The sequence below is a fragment of the Pristis pectinata genome, chromosome 5, assembly GCF_009764475.1.
Source record: "Pristis pectinata isolate sPriPec2 chromosome 5, sPriPec2.1.pri, whole genome shotgun sequence".
In the NCBI taxonomy this organism is placed as follows: domain Eukaryota; kingdom Metazoa; phylum Chordata; class Chondrichthyes; order Rhinopristiformes; family Pristidae; genus Pristis; species Pristis pectinata.
The window spans coordinates 72,642,449-72,659,147 of NC_067409.1; the positions used below are offsets into that span (position 1 = coordinate 72,642,449).

The 16,699-nt window shown below is 39.6% G+C and overlaps 1 protein-coding gene across 8 annotated transcripts in view; it reads left to right on the plus strand.

The window, feature by feature from the left end:
- The window catches only part of eci2 (enoyl-CoA delta isomerase 2), a 63,463-nt gene that overhangs the window by 6,751 nt on the left and 40,013 nt on the right, over positions 1–16,699 (plus strand). For 5 of the 8 annotated variants that reach the window (XM_052015964.1, XM_052015958.1, XM_052015956.1 and 2 more), the window contains one exon: positions 14,989–15,145. In XM_052015964.1, coding sequence (XP_051871924.1) covers positions 15,038–15,145 — 108 coding nt within the window. In that variant the 5' untranslated portion in view covers positions 14,989–15,037. Of the gene's footprint in view, positions 1–14,408; positions 14,474–14,988; positions 15,146–16,699 lie in introns of all 8 variants that reach the window. The other 3 variants (XM_052015962.1, XM_052015963.1, XM_052015960.1) reach the window with 1 other exon arrangement.

A 16,699-nucleotide genomic window follows, 5' to 3' on the forward strand; every position in this document is an offset into this window, starting at 1 on the left:
GAGGCAGGGAAATTAGTAATGGGAATGAGAGAATGATAAAATGTTAAACAAGTATTTTGTATCTTTTCCATAGTAGATTCTGGAAATATACCAAAAATATTGGGAAATAAGAGTGCAAAGGAGAGGGAGAAATATAAACCAATCGTTATTACTGGGGTTGGGGGGGAAGAAAAAGTTATAAGACTAAAGACTGACAAATTCCCTGGATTGAATGACGTGTATCCTTGAAAACCTAAAGGAAAAAGCTGCAGCAATAGTTAATGTGACTGTGAATGAGTCACAGAAAGGCTGGATCTGTAGATGCGAAAGGTCTTTACTCAGCACAACAAGCAGGCATTCTGAAAGAATCTTGTTCTCGGAGAACACTGGAGAATTTCATTGAACCCAAAGTATATTGAGGTTTTGCACTCCAAGCACAAAGGCAACAGCAGGCGATCAAATACAGCTCCAATTTCAACATTCTGGGTGTTGGCAAATGGATCCACAGAATCGCATATCCACAATAGAGCACATTTCAGCTGTCAAGAACACTTCTACATATTGAAACATGTTTGGGGAAACTAGACATGCAAAACAGCCTTGCTTTACCACTACATTGAAAGATGGATCTCTGCAGCCAGTGGTGTGTATTCATGCAGATATTGTCTTGGATTGAAAACTGTTCTTTGTCTGTATTAACTGGCTGCTATCCCCATCCCATAAGTCCTGAAATGTGTCCTGTGCTTAACAATTCCAAACAACTAATACAATGGCCATGATCTTTGAAAATTCCCTCAGTTCTGGAAAAGTCTCAGCAGACTGGAAAACTGCCAAAGCAGGGAACTATAGGTTAGTTAGCCTAAAATTTGTGGTCAGAAAAATGCTGGAATCCATTGTGAATTGCCAATAGCGAGGAAGGTTGTCAAAAGATAGAGGAGGATATAGATCAGTTAGAAGTTGAACGGAGAAACGGCAGATGGAGTTTAATTCAGACAAGTGTGAGGTGTTGCATTTTAGGAGGTCGAGTGCAAGAGTATACAGTAAATGGCGGGACCCTGTGGATCATTGATGTGCAGATGGATCTTGGGGTGCAAGTCCATAGCTCCCTGAAAGTGGCAACACAGGTGGATAGGGTATTAAAAAAGGTGTATTGTATGCTTGCCTTCATCAGTTGGGGCATTGAGTTTAAAAATTGCTAAGTCATGTTGTAACTGTATTAAACTTTGGTTAAGTCCCATTTGGAGTATTATGTGCAGTCATGGTTGGCACATTACAGGAAGAATGTGAAGGCTTTGGAGAAAGTAGGGGCAGCATGGTAGCGTAGCGGTTAGCGCGATGCTATTACAGCGCCAGCGATCGGGGTTCGATTCCCGTTGCTGTCTATAAGGAGTTTGTACGCTCTCCTGTTTGCGTGGGTTTCCTTCAGGTGCTCAGGTTTCCTCCCACATTGCAAAGACGTACGGGTAGGTTAATTTGGGTTTTAAAAAATGGGCAGCATGGACTCGTTGGGCCGGAAGGGCCTGTTACCACGCTGTAAATAAAATTTTTTTTTAAAAATTTAAATTTAAAAGTGTAGAAGAAGTTCACCAGGATATTGCCTGGATTGGAGAATATTATCTTTAAGGGGAGGTTGAAGAAACTTGGATTGTTTTCACTGGAGCATAGAAGGCTGTGGGGTGACCTGATAGAAGTATATACAATTATGAGAGGCATAGATAGGGTAGGTGTTCAGAGTCTTAAATTATAACACTTTTTTTAAGTAAAGTGAATATAATCGTAATCCTATCCATACTTATTGACTCTAATTCCATCGTTAAGGTTCATGCAACAAGGAATCATTGCTTTTATCATCTGGACAGGTGTTATAGTTTTTTTCCCCCAATATTGTAGCTGCCATGATGAATGATATGGACATGGCACAGTGGATGAGCGATTCTGGTGTGAGAAAAGAGGGGCGAATCCTAAGTGCAGGCCTGCCCACAGCAGATACATCTTCATTTGCCAGAGGAGGAAGTGGAGCAGTCAATGAAGCTCGTCTGTGTTTTCTAGTGGTTCTCAGAAGTGATTGATTCTGATCCTTCAGACCAATTGCTCATGGGCAAGTTTATTGCAACTATCAAGAGGAATGTTAAACTTCTACAGTTTTTGATTCAGTTAAAGTGAAACTTTAGTTTTCCCCAAAGCTGAAGTGTATCCTTTAGTTGCCAGAAGAGCACAGGCTGAGAAATAGTTGTGAAGCGTTCTCTTGACACACCCGAGTCAGCATCCAAGATAATCTGCATGGAGTATTGGCCAGTGGCTTCAGAATTTGGCTGTTGTTGACACACTGGATCCAACTTTCTTCAAGGATCTTCCCATGGTAGCAAAGGTGAAATCTATTTTGCTTCCACAATTTCATAATCTTAAAAGTACCAAGGAATAAAAGCTTGCCTGATACCTTGGTCCTCACAGTGAATATCTTGTTGCAACATTAAAAGTCAGTAAACTTTCTGAAGGTGCACATTAAGTTTTCCGTCAAGTTTTATTGAGCTGGTAACAAATGGGTCAAGGTAACAGAAGAATTCCACGTTATCAAGTATTTCAGTGTTAACATGGATAATATTTATTTTCCTTGTGAGAAGAAAATTCTTCTTTGTGTCAATGACCTTGTCAAGTTTGGTGCAAGAAGCAGAGAAATTGCTCATTAGGTGACTTGCTGAACGGATGAATGTTACTTTGCACCCCTTTTCATTGAGTCTGGGACAATTCATGTGTATATATCTTTAAAAGCCCCTGAACAGCTCCTCTGGTGAATGAGGCCTCTAGAAGACCAGCCATTAAAAAAATACACTAGCTCAGTTAAATTTGTCAAGGCTAGAACAAGGTAGGCTGACCAGCAGTGCATTGGAATAATTGATCTATAGCTAGTAAAGATACAAATGAACTTTTGGGGATTGATGAACTGGTGGGGGTGGAGTCAGAGAGCTGTAGAAGTAGAAATGGACAGTCTTGTTGGAGTAGATTTGTCGCTTGTTTTGCTATCAAATTTGTTGCAAATTTATTGAGCACACTGTTTCAGCCTCTGACAAGGAACAGGATAGAGTTGGAGCTGGGGAATAGAGTTTGATCCCTACTACAATGTCAATGGCTTGAGCCTTAAATAGGAGTGATTAAGAGGGGTGATAATGAGGGGTGAACATTTGCCTTTAGCATATATGTTGGAACTGACATTGTTTTCAGCTGATACTCCTGAGGTATATTTAGTAGATGAGAAATATAGAGAAACCAAGAATGGATCTGCCTAAAACTAGAGAGGGTGCAAGATTGGGAAAAGAACCATCACAGATGACTCTTTCGCTGTAAGTGGATGGATAAAAATGGAATCTGGTGGATGCGGTCCCATTTTGTTGGAACATGGTGAGGAGTTATTTGAGAAAATGGGGATGGTAAGTTTCTTTGTTATGGTCTCGTAGTATGTCATTTGTATTTTTGAGCACCATTTTGTTATTGTGGCAGAGGATGATTGGGAAAAGCTCATACATTTGAGTACTAAAGTTGGGAAGTAGTTCAGTAAGTGACAACACTTTCAAGAAAGAAGATTGGAGATGAGTCAGCAGTTTGGAAGGATGATCTTAAGTTTTGAGAAGGGATGCACTGACATCAGACAAAGGCAATAGTGGCACGGTAGTGTAGCGGTTAGCATAACGCTATTACAGTGCCAGCGACCCGGGTTCAATTCTGGCCACTGTCTGTAAGGAGTTTGTACGTTCTCCCCGTGTCTGCATGGGTTTCCTCTGGGTGCTCCGGTTTCCTCCCACATTCCCAAGACGTACAGATTAGGAAGTTGTGGGCATGCTATGTTGGCGCCGGAAGCATGGTGACACTTGCGGGCTGCCCCAGAACACTCTATGCAAAAGATTTATTTCACTGTGTGTTTCGATGTACATATGACTAATAAAAATATCTCATCTCAATTGTGAGCTGACGTGAGAATTGGAAAATGGGTGGGCAGCATTTTATTGAAGCAACCAATGATGGGTCTTATGGACAAGAGAAACAGAGTATGAGGGGAGATGGGAGACAAACTATAGAAAAAACATTGAGCAGGCAATAGAGTTTATGGATGGAATAAGGAGCATTTAAGACTTTTAGGAGTTATATATTGATGATAGCAGCTGTAAGGTGGTGGAATAATTGTGACAATTGGATAACCTTGTAGCAAAGGCAGTAGAGTTTAATTTTAGGTTGGGGTGGTTTAACTTTCATATAGATTGCAACAAAAAGCTTGATTAAGCCTCTTCTTCCACCTGGGCACATTGCAGCCTTCTGGATTCTATCATGTTCTGCAACTTTCGGCAACTCGGTCTTTCTTTTTGTCTATATCAGAAATGGCCATTTCTGCCTGTCATCATTTTGGCTCAGTGTTTCTCTTTCGTATTAGTATAGTCTGGCCTGCCGGTCATGTCCCACGGCCTTGCTTTTATCAATACGTAACTTCAATAAAGAAGAATAATGGGCTTCTAACTGCCACATTGAGTCATTTAGTCGCCACTGTTGTTCACCTTCTCTGCTACTGAAAACTAACTTGCACAGGGGGGGCATTCAAGTGGGCAGAGAAAAGAAATATAGAGATCACGGGATGGCATAGTTAGGTAAACAAGACACTGTTCTCTCCAGCAAAGACAGAGTCCCACTGTGTTGCTTGCCTGGCACTAAAGTTCAGGACATCGTTTCTGAGCTGGAAAAGAACTTGGAATTAGAGGGGGAGGATCCAGTTGAAATGGTCCTTGTAGGCACTAACGACATAGGTAGAACTAGAAAAGAGAGTCTACCGATTATGAGCACTTTGGGACAAAATTGAAGAGTAGAACCTCAAGAATGATAATTTCAAAATTATTGCTTGAGACACATGCAAATTGGCAAGAGGTAAATAACATTAGAGAAGTTTACGTGTTGCTCAAAACGTGGTGTGGGAGAAATAGATTCTGATTCATGGCACCAGTACTGGGGAAGGAGAGAGCTGTTCTGTTGGGATGGGCTTCACCTGAACCATGTTGGGACCAGTTTCCTGGTGAATTGCATAAATAGGGTTGTACACGGTGGGGGTGGTGGTGGTGGTGGTGGTGGAGGGCTCCAACAATGGAATGTTTAACAAGTCAAGAGGAAATAAAGTGGTGCCACAGGGTAGTGAGGAGGGAAATCAAAATGTGACAGGAAGGGGTAGAAAATATTAAAAATACAATACAAAGAGAATCTGGAGTAGGTAAAAATTGTGAAACAAAAATCATTCTTGAATGTATGTAGCATTTGCAACAAGATAGAGGAGATGACAGTGCAAATAGCAACATATCGGTGTGATCTAATAGGAGACATGGTTGCAGTATGACCAGGATTAGGTGCTCAGTATTCCAGTTTATACAATTTTATAGAGGAATATACCAGTAGGGAAGGGAGGCAGGGCAGCATTGTTAATCAAGGAAGGTATCAGTGCAGTGCTGAATCGTGAAACGGATGCAGTAGATAATGTGGAATCAGTTTGGGTGGAAAGTGGGAGAAAGAAAATATAGGTGGGAGTTGTCTAAAAAGGTGTGGCCTCTTGATAAGGCAAAGCATAAATGAGGCAATATCAAAGGCATGTCTAAAGGGAAGTGCAATTATGGGAGAGTTTAATCTGAAAATTGATTGGACAAACCAAAACTGGCAAGGGTATCATAGAAGAAGAATTTGTGGAGTGTGTCAAGTATTGCCTCTTGGAGCAGTATATAGAACACACCCAGGAACAGGCTATTTTAGATTTGCTCATGTATAATGAGGAAGGATTAATAAAATGTCTTGCGGTTAACGATCTCTTAGGAAGTAGTGACCACAACATGATAAAGTTCCAGGTGCAGTTTGAGGGAGGACACTTCAGGTTCAAAACCAATGCGTCAATTTAAATAAGGGTAATTATAATGGTATGAAGGTGGAGTTGTCTAGAATGGACTAGGTAAATGAGCTAAGAGAGAGGTCAGCAGATGAGCAGTGGTAGATTTTCAATCAGCTGGTCTATAGCACTCATGAGAAACTTATCCTGATGATAAGGGATTCCATGAGAAAGAGGAACCATCATGGTTAACAGAGGAGGTGAAGGAAAATGTTGAATGGAAAAGTAAGGCATACAAAGTGGCAAAGGTTTGTGGTAGACCAGAGGACTGGGAAATTTTTTAGGAACCACAGCGAAAGACTAAAAAGCTTATAAGAAAGGAGCAATTGATTTTGTGAGAAAACTTTCATGTAATATCAAAATAATCAGTAAAAGTTTCAGTGGATAAATAAAAAGGAAGAGGGAGGCTGAGATGAGTGTGGGGCCACGAGAGAATGAGTCAAGTGATATAAAAGGAAACAGAAATGGCAGACATATTAAATCAAATTTTTGCAAGCCTTTATTGTGGATGACACTGCAAATCTCCCAAAGCTAATGAGTGAATTTACAAGTTCTTCCATTTGAAAAATCCCAATCTCAAGGCATAAAGTATTAGAGAAGCTAACAAGGGCTAAAAGCAGATAAATCACCAGGACCTGATGATCTGCACCCAAGGGTTTTAAAGGAAGTGGCTGCAGAGATAGTAGACTGATTGGTTAAAATTTTTCAAACCCCACTAAATTCCAGGAAGGTACAGGATGATTGGAAAACAGCAACTGTGATTCCTGTGTTCAAGAAGGGAGAAGACAAAAGGCTGGGAACCATAGGCCAGTTAGTTTAACATAAACTGTTTGGAAAAATGCTAGACTCAATAATCAAAGAAGAAATAACTAACCATTTAGGAAAGCAGAATTTCAACACTATTTTATCAAAGTTAAATCATTTTTGACAAATTTGTTTGAGTTCTTTCAGGATGTAACAGTGAAAGTCAATGGAAGAGAATCTGTAAGGGAACTGTAAAACTCATGATGTTGAAGGAAGTGTGTTCATATGGATTGAAAATTAGCTATCATATAGAGATGAGTTGCAATAAATAGGTCTTTTTTTCCAGGTTGGAAGGATGTAACTAGTGCAGTAACTGATAAATCATCTGTGGCCCTCAATTATTTATTATATAAATGACCTCGAGGAGGGGACGATGACTCAAAATAGGTGGTAGACAGTGTTGCGATGAGAATATTGTGACCTTGCAATAGGATAAAGATGGACCAAATGATTGGGCAAAAACTTGGCAAATGGAATTCATTGTGGGGAAAATGTCTGGCCATGCACTTCAGTAGGAGGAATCAAAAGGCAGATTATTATCTAAATGGAAGACCTGCATATGAATGAAGTACAGAGGGATCGAGATGTTCTTGTGCATGAATCACAAAAAATTAGTCGGCAGGTGCAGCAAGTTGTTCAGATGGCAAATGGCATATTGACTGACCTTTATTTGCAAAGGGATTAGAGTTTAGAAATGGGGACATTTTGTCACAGTTGTACAGGGTGTTCATGAGGTCTCATCTGGAGTTCTGTGCAGTTTTGGTCCCCTTACCATTATTTTAAAAAGGATATGGTAACATTTGGAGACAATCCAAAAAAGATTCACTGGGCTAATGAGGATTACTATCAAGAGAAGCTAAACAGGTTGGGTCTGTGTAGAATAAGGGGTGATCTCATTGAGACATGCAAGATCCCAAGAGGGCATGACGGTGGGATGTTGAAATGTTTTCACTAATGGGACGGTCTTGAATGAGGTGACATAGCAACAAAATAAAGGGCTAGCTTTAATTTATTTTCGCAGAGAGTGGTGAATCTCTGGAATTTTCTACTTCTGAGAGTTGTGGAGGCTACAATCATTAGATAATGTGGACACAGTTTTGAAAGACCAGGGAATTGAGGACTATGAGGAACTGGCACACTAGATTTATTCCAGCACAAATCAGCCATGATCATATTGAATGCTGGGGCAGGCGTGAGGAGTTTATTCCTATCTTCTTGTGTTCTTGTTTTCATTATTTTAGTTTTGATGAAGGATCCAGAACCTGAAATATTAACTTTTTTTTCCACAGGTGTTGCCTGATCTGCTGAGTATTTCCAGCATTTTGTGTTTATCTCAAATTTCCAGTATCTGCAGTTTTTTCATTGATCAAGTAAGTTTGACTGCCACTAATGCTGTGGTACTTTGGACCTTCAGTTGAACCCCAAGATAACCAATGCCAGTTGCAACAACAGTCATGGAGGATGGAAATAGACCCTTAGGCCCACTGAAACATTAAGTGACCATCACGCTCCCATCTACATTAACTCCATTTTTTTTCCTCCTTCATTGCCATCAGCTTGCACCTCTGCTACACTCTGATTCTTCTGCTGCCCACTTACCTTAGGAGCAGTTTACGGTATCCAATCAACTTACCAACCAAAACATCTTTGGCAGATGAGAGGAAACTGGAGCACCCAGGGAGAATGTGAAAACTGCACACAGACATCACCTGAGGTTAGGATTGATCTCAAGTCTCTGAAGTTATGAGGCAGCAGTGCTAGCCACTCTGCCACCCTACATCTGCAGCATCACGAGGTAAAGGATCAACAGAGAGGTGCAGCTCCTAGGAAACTATACTCAATACGTCATACATACGGGCAGAGAATAAGGTTTATTAGTAATCTGAACACCATTGCATTCAGAAAGTTGATGCAACATCAGGAGCTGGTTAAAGACATTTTAGCTGCTATATGGGATCTACTGCCAAGTGAGCCTGATGGCCATGCTTTACCTGTGGTTGCCAAGTTACCACCACCGTCTACAATTTTGCTTCTGCTTCCTCCAGAGCTTTGCCAGAGACACATGAGAGACCTTGTATTCATGGCCTACACACATGAACGTTGGCTTGTTTTTCAGTACAATTATGTTCTCACATTCCAGTGATCCCAGTAAGAATGAGTATGAAAGAGTCCAGTTAGCTTCCCACTTGTGCAGGGAGTTATCGGTTTCACCTCTGTTGAAATTAAGGCAGGTCCAGATCTCCTAAGTAACTTTTTTAACCACAAGGAATTGTTCAGCTGAGTGTGAGATTAAAAAGAAAACACTACATACTGGAAATCTGAAATAAAAATAGATAACATTGGAAACACCCAGCTGGTCAAGCAGCATCTTGAAAGAGAATAATATTAATGTTGTATGCACATGTATTACTTTGATACCAGTAGTACAGAAACTATTATGGTTACAGCAAAAAAGAAATCCTACAACCTTACTTCCTGCAAGTGATCCAAGGTGATCAAGTTTGATTCCTTTAGGCATTGGACTTCCAACTACCCGATGAGCTCTTCCCCAAAAAACTTCTGACTATCCCTATATGTATATGTATGTATGTATAAAAAAAATTCCTCCCACATGAAGACCAGAAAGACGACCTATGATATCACAAAGTGTTATGTGATAGTAAAAAAAAGTAATAAACTTCCTTCTAATTGGCTTTGATTTAATGTTATTTAGATACTCTGAAAAGTTATGGGATCATTTTGGTTCTTTCCAATCAGTCTGATATATCTGCTAGACTTTTTGTCTACCCTACTCTATTGTTCCAGCCAAGGTGCAATAGGTATATCAATTCTCATCTGCTGAAGTTTTGAGAAGCAAATAATTTTAACAGTAGACTTCTCGAAGAGGCAAATGCTTTGATTGGGTAATAAAACACTGAATTCTAATAATCACTGCATTTTCACACTTGCACATGCTAAATTTTCACCTGCCATTTTTCTACAGCGGAAAGATGCAGCAGGGATGGGGGCATTACCAAGGCCTGGAGTGTGACAGCACAGCCTTCGCTGAGGAAAAGTGTGTTCATAGATCAAGTCTCAAACTTGGCGCAAGCTCACGGTCTACTAGGCAACATTTGTTCTCTGTCCTCCTCTGCTTTTGAGATGTTGGAGGAAATGGTATTAGTGGTATCTCTCAAAGCACTGGAGAGACCCCACTAACACTGTTTCTTCCAATCCACTAGCAGGATAAGCAAACCAACATCAGCATTCTCTACCAGACCAACATCCCAAAAGGGAGGCCCTCATTATGCCAAATTGTCTTTGTTGGACACTCCACGCAATTTGCATGCCCAACACTAGGCTCCCGAAATACGCACTCAATTCTGAACTCTGTCCCGGCAAGAAATTACCTGGTGGACAGAAGAAAAGATTCTGGGATGTTTTCAAAGACTCCTTGGAAAAAGAATGAAGTGCTTTCAGAGTCCTGGTTCATGACTGCTAAAAGTAGAAAAGGAGCATTCAGGTTGGTAATGACAACCTCAGGTCCATATGTCAAGGGCAAAAGCTCAGTGTAATGGTGCAAGGAATGTACCTCCCAAACTAACCAAAACCTGCCCTATCAAGTATCATCTTCAAGTTTGGCAGTGTCTGCGGATCACACATTAGCTTTATATCAGTTACCTGAGAACCAACAGAATGGTAGGGGATGCATATCATCCTCAATTTGGGGGTGCTGCCTAATAAGAACTAGCTTGCTGTGTTGGCATGTTAGGGTTCAGTGATTTGTTTATAAGAGCATCCAGGTCTCCTTGAATACCAACACCTTTGATCTCTCAACATCTAAATATACTCTGCTATTCTACTTTTTCTTCCACAATGGATGACTACACATTTTTCTACACTATATTGCATCTTCCTTGACTGCCCATTCATTGAGCCTCTCTATATCTTCTGAAGCTTCTCTGCCTCCTCATTGTCCATACCGCCATCTAGCTTTGTATCATCACCAAGCTTGGATATATTACCCTCGATTCTCTCATCCAAATCATCTTCAACAGCTGGGATCACAGCACTGATCTAAGTAGCACCTGAATAGTCATAACTCCCAACTTGAAAATAATCTATTTATTCTTGCTTTTTGTTTTCTGCTGTCCCAATTTTGGTGTGCTTTTTTTGAATAAGTTCTTGTGTTGCACCTTGTTGAAGGCCTTTTGAAATTCTAAATACACTATACTAATAATCCTCCCATACCTGTTCTGCTAACTACAACCTCAAAAAAAAAACTGATTTGTCAAATGTGATATCCTCTTTCGTAATCCATTGTAACATCATTTGTTCTGATGATTATTTTCTCAATGCCCTGTTACCACTTCCCTAATAACAAATTCAAGCATTTTTTTCCTCTCTTTGATGTCAGGCTAACTGGTCTGTAGTCCCCTATTCTCTCTCGCTCTCTCTCTCTTAAACTTTATTTACACAGCACGGTAACAGGCCCTTCCAACCCAACAAACCCTCACCACCCAATTACACCCATGTTAACCTACCAACTGTACATCTTTGGAATGTGGGAGAAAGCCAGAGCACCCAGAGGAAACCCACACAGTCATGGGGAGAATGTACAAACTCTTTACAGATGGCGGCAGAAATTGAACTCCGATAACTGGCGCTATAATAGCGTTACACTAACCGCTACATTACCAGGCCGCCTTAAACAGTAGGGTTACATTTGCTATTTTCCAGCATGTGTGTATAGATATCTTCATATTTAATGTCTTTTGGAAAGATCAAAAGAGAAAGTTGTTTTAAAGGAGAAGAATCGGAGAAAAGGCACCAACATGGTAGTTGTACTAAAAGAATAAAATCCTAGAAGTGCTCAAGTCGGGCAGCCTCTGTGGAAAGAGAAATGGAGTTAACACTTCAGGTCAAAGACCCTTCCTCAGAACAGGAGATTTGGAGATAACAGTAATTACACTGTTATGTTGCTTTGCAGCATGCTGAATGTAATTCTTTTTTGTATAGAATTTAAATTTTCCCATGTGTGGAAATGTTGTTTACATTTTGGGGTCTTTGGCTCCTCTTCAAATCAATTGGCTTTTGAAATTGTTTATACTAATAGACAAGTTTTAACTTCATAAAGTTCATTTAAGATATTCAATAGCACTGATCGTTGAATAAGTTTCTGATAATTTGTGGCTGCACAGGAATTTTATTCTGTCCTTGCAAGGTTATAGTGGATCACATCAGATGTTCAAATACAAATATCAAACACACTTGTTTTAATTTTCAAATGAATAGTGAACAAAAGATGAAATTTACAATGGAATTCACACCATCTTTTTTGAATGCACAACTGTAAAAGACTCCAGCATCTATCTGAACTTGTTCTTTGGAAATAATTGTTATATATCTAGTTTATTTTCAGTTTAAAGAGTTGAGCTAAACTTTTTTTCTGAAGTTCCAATCACTTGAAACTTTAATCAGCTAAACTCAGCTCATTCAATCTATTGAGCTGTTTTTGGTCATTACGGATTCTTGAAAACTTTTGCTGTGCTTTTTGGTTTTAAAACTCAGTTTAATTCAAAATAAACTGGCCAGCAGACATGTTGTTGAGAAAATGTTGGTTTCTTTGAATTTGGTTTCTCTTCACCTACCAGCCTTTCAATTAGAAAACTAGATTTCTACTTTGCTGAATTTGTTCTGATTTAGCTAGAATGTGGATTAAACTGATGATTTATGTTGAACAAAAATACTCCAAGCCAAAACAAATTCACAACACTTTATTCTTCAACATGGAACAAATACAGGAAGATGTCTATAAATGGGAAATCCTTTGCCCATTTATGTCATCTAGAAGAGATTCATTTAAGGGCATCTTCCTGAAAGTTGATTATGAATTTTTTCCCCATGAATTCCAAAAGGAAGTGTTCAAACCTGGATTGATTTTCCAATTGATACCTTGGTCCACAGTAACTTATTTCTTGCTGTTAACAAAATGGTTAATAGTTAAAGAGTTGTGGACACAAATTCCAAGATTTCTTTGTTCCTCTACACCGCTCAACATTCTCCTGTTTATTGTAAAACAAATAAAACTGGTTCTGTTGCTGCACCTCTGGTTCCCACGCAAACAGAGGAGATGCAACACCTGTTCATTCACCCCTTCCCTTCCCGCAGTCCAGGATCCAAACAATCATTCCAGGAGAAGCAGCAATTCACTTGCAGTTTTTCCATTCTAGTTTACTGCATTCTGTGTTCACAATATGGCCTCTACATTGCAGAAACCAAACGCAGATTGGGTGGTCGCTTTGTGGAACACCTGTGGTCAGTCTGCAGGTTGATCCTGAGCTTCCCATTGCATGCCAGTTTAATTCCCAATTACATTCCTGTTCCAAATTGTCTGCAGCCTCCACCAGAGCCTAGTGAAGCCCAATGTAAACCAGAAGAATAACTCTGTCATCGTTTTCCATAATCATGCTTATGTCCCTTTCTCACCCTTTTTGAATGCCTTGCCTACTGTCAGTACTCATGGTCCTTTTCATCTGATCTGCCTTTACCAATCTCCATGTGGTCTTTTGTCTTGTACCTTCTTCACTCTCCTTCCCTCGGTTCTGAGGAAGGGTCCCTGACCCAAAACATTAACTCATTCCTCTTTCCATAAATGCTGCTTGACTGGCTGAGTTTTTCTAGCATTTCTCTTTTTGTTTCCCATTTATTGTCTGTCCCCTTGCCTGGATTGAGTCATAGAAAAGTTACAACACAGAAAGTAAGTGGTTTATTATTGTCACATCTACCACAATGCAATGAAAAACTTCTGTTTGCATTTCATCCAGACAGATCATTCCATACAGAAGTACATTGAGGAAGTACAAAAAGAAAACGAAGAAGACTGCAGAATATAGTGTTATAGTTACAGAGAAAGTGCAGTGCAAGTAGACAAATAATATACAAGAGCCATGATGAGGTAGATTGAGAGATCAAAAGTTTATCTTTATTGCAGAAGCCATCCATTCAAGGGTCTTATAACAGCAGGATAGAAGCTGTCCTTGAGCCTGGTAGTACATTTTCTCAAGATTTTGTATCTTCTGCCCGATGAAAAGGGGAACAATAGAGTCCTTGAGTATGTTGGCTGCTCTACCAAGGCAATGGAAGGGAGGCTGATTTCTGTGATGGACTGGACTCAGTTCATGCTCTGCGATTTCTTGTGGTCTTGAGCAGAGCAGTTCCCATACCAAGCTGTGATGTGTCCAGATAGGATGCTTTCTTTGGTGCATCCGTAAAAAAAAAAATTGGCGAGGGTCATCGGGGACATGCTGAATTTCCTTGGCCTTCTGAGGCCTCTATCTGAAAGATAAAATTTGTTTTTATTTTAAGAAGGACTATTCTGAACTGAAGATGTCAATAACTGTCTCTGGGGTAATTTCTCTGTTTTTCAGCAGTTGCTATTTCCTTGTTCCAGCATCTGTTTATGCATTGCAGTGGTAAGATGGAAATCACTAGGCAGAATTGTGTCCATAAGGAGGTTTCTGTACAATTAATTAAAATTCTGAAAGGAAATGAACCCTAGCATTTCAGACAACTTTTATATTTACAGCAGTTTCAGATATAGTATGAATTTCAAGCCTATGTTAATTTGCTTATTATTTGTTCCATATTTTTCCCCACTGGGTAATTAAAAATAATTGAAGTAAATTCAACCAACTCTTTTAACCTGAATGGTGGTCTGACCCTCTTGTTTTCATTCTGTCAGTATGAACATAAAGGCATGGTGAACAGCTTGTGCAGTTTCCAGTGGGATATATTTTGATTATAAAGGTAACTGCTGCTTTGTTGAACTTTATTGAAACTCTGTTCTCACTGCAGTAAGAGGCAGCATAAAATTCAATTGCTTTCACTATAATTTTTTAATTGGAATTAATTTATTATTCAAAGCATGAGGTAATAGCTAGGCCACACTTTGCATTTTTACGAATGAATAGTTTGCCAGAATGATTTGAGAAATGTAACCATTCAATGCAGATCAGACATGTAGAACTTGAAAACTCATAACGATACTGGTGAACTTGTTGGATTTTTAATCAAGACAATTTTTTAAACTGCTTTAATCGCCCTTTACTGGGTGCTAGCTTACAAATATATGTTTAATTGTTCAGTATTACCAATAAGCTAAATATTTTGAAATGTGATCATCAAATAGTAAATGGACAATTGATTTGAGGTACTTTGCTGATGTCACATTGGCACCCATGGTAAAGGCTAACTATATTAAAACCCTCTATCCATTCTATATTTTTTATCTTAATTTTGGCCTGATTTGTTTAATTTCACAGATTGGCCCGGAGATTACCAGCAATTAATTTGCATACAACTGGAGCAGCTATGGTTGCAACAGAAGCTGAATTTGATCATGCAAAGGATAAATTGAAGACTTTAAAGAAAGATCCTGGAAATGAAGTAAAATTGCAGATATACGCATTGTTTAAACAGGTGATCTATAATTGGAAAATGCAATGAATTATTAGAACCCATTTGAAAATCCTTGTTGTGACTGACTAAACAGAGCCACGCAGAAGCTGTAACTGGGAGATATAAAAGGCTTTATTCAGAACAGCAGATCTTCTGGAGAGAATCTTTCATACTTTTTGAAGACAATAATAAATAAATAATTACGCTTTCAATGGCTATAATCACCTACTTAACTTTAACATTTTGAGTGTAGACAGGTAACTTTCCAGAATTACATATTTACAATGATAGCACATCCCAACTAGCAGAACCCCTTTGAATATTCAAATACTGGTGGCTGGTCCGAAAGCTTCTGAGCACAAACTCCAGACACCCAAAATATACCTCTTTTGTTACAATGTTGAGGGATGCTCCCTGAATATACAACTAACCAGAGTATTAAGTGATAAGAATATTAAGCGCCAGCGATCGGGGTTCGATTCCCGTCGCTGTCTGTAAGGAATTTGTACGTTGTACCATGTCTGCGTGGGTTTCCTCCAGGTGCTCCGGTTTCCTCCCACATTGCAAAGACGTACGGGTAGGTTAATTTGGGTTTAGAATGGGTGGCGCGGACTTGTTGGGCCGGAAGGGCCTGTTACCACGCTGTAAGTAAAATTTAATTTTAATTTAATTTCAAAAAACAGATCTGTCCTGAACTGTGCATTAAGTGGCAGGGATATGCCTTTAACAATGCGTTAATACAGGAGATGGCCACTTAATGCCTCCCCTGATCTCATCCTGAGGTTTTCAATGACCACCAATTAACATGAACATTCATCTGTTGTCTTCCCCTGTGTAGGTTCAATGGTACAGAATAATGAAAATGTCTCACGCCCAGTGATTGCACTACTGCTGCCACAAAATAACAAACTTCATGACATATAAGTCAGTGATAATCATTCTGATTCTGACTTCAATAGCCTTAATGTATCAGGTGAAGTTAAATTGTGAACAGGTTTTATTTCCTGAAGACTGGTTCTCATTTTAATTAATATCTGCTAGCCATAATTTCATAACTCCAGATTAATCCCTAACATGGCCCCTGGACAGACACCTTCCCCAGGAAGGCCAAACTTTCAGGGTGTTCTAATTAAGTAGGGCAGCAAAAATGCCCTTCAATAAGGATCACCTCCCCAATTACTCAGCTATCACATATCTATGTGGACCTACATCTACAACTATCTATTGCCCCTAACCGACTAGCTACAAGATTTTTGTAATAGCAATAAAATGTTCCAGAACTTGGACCACATCCTCCTCTTGTATACGTTTATCCTCTTGATGATTTCAACCAGTCTTTAAAATGCTGCTTTGTCATTCATGACACTCTGCTTGCTGCCTCCTTCCCTGCTAGCCCATTGCTATATACATAGCACCGTTATCTTCACCCATTCTATGTCTGATAATTTAAACTATCGGACGCGACTGTCAGTGGTTACTGTGTTGGCAAGGGCACCAGCTGGATAACTTAATTCATCTCAAGATCACAGGCAGCAGTTCACATTCTGAGTCCCTCTGATCCCTCCACAGGAGGGT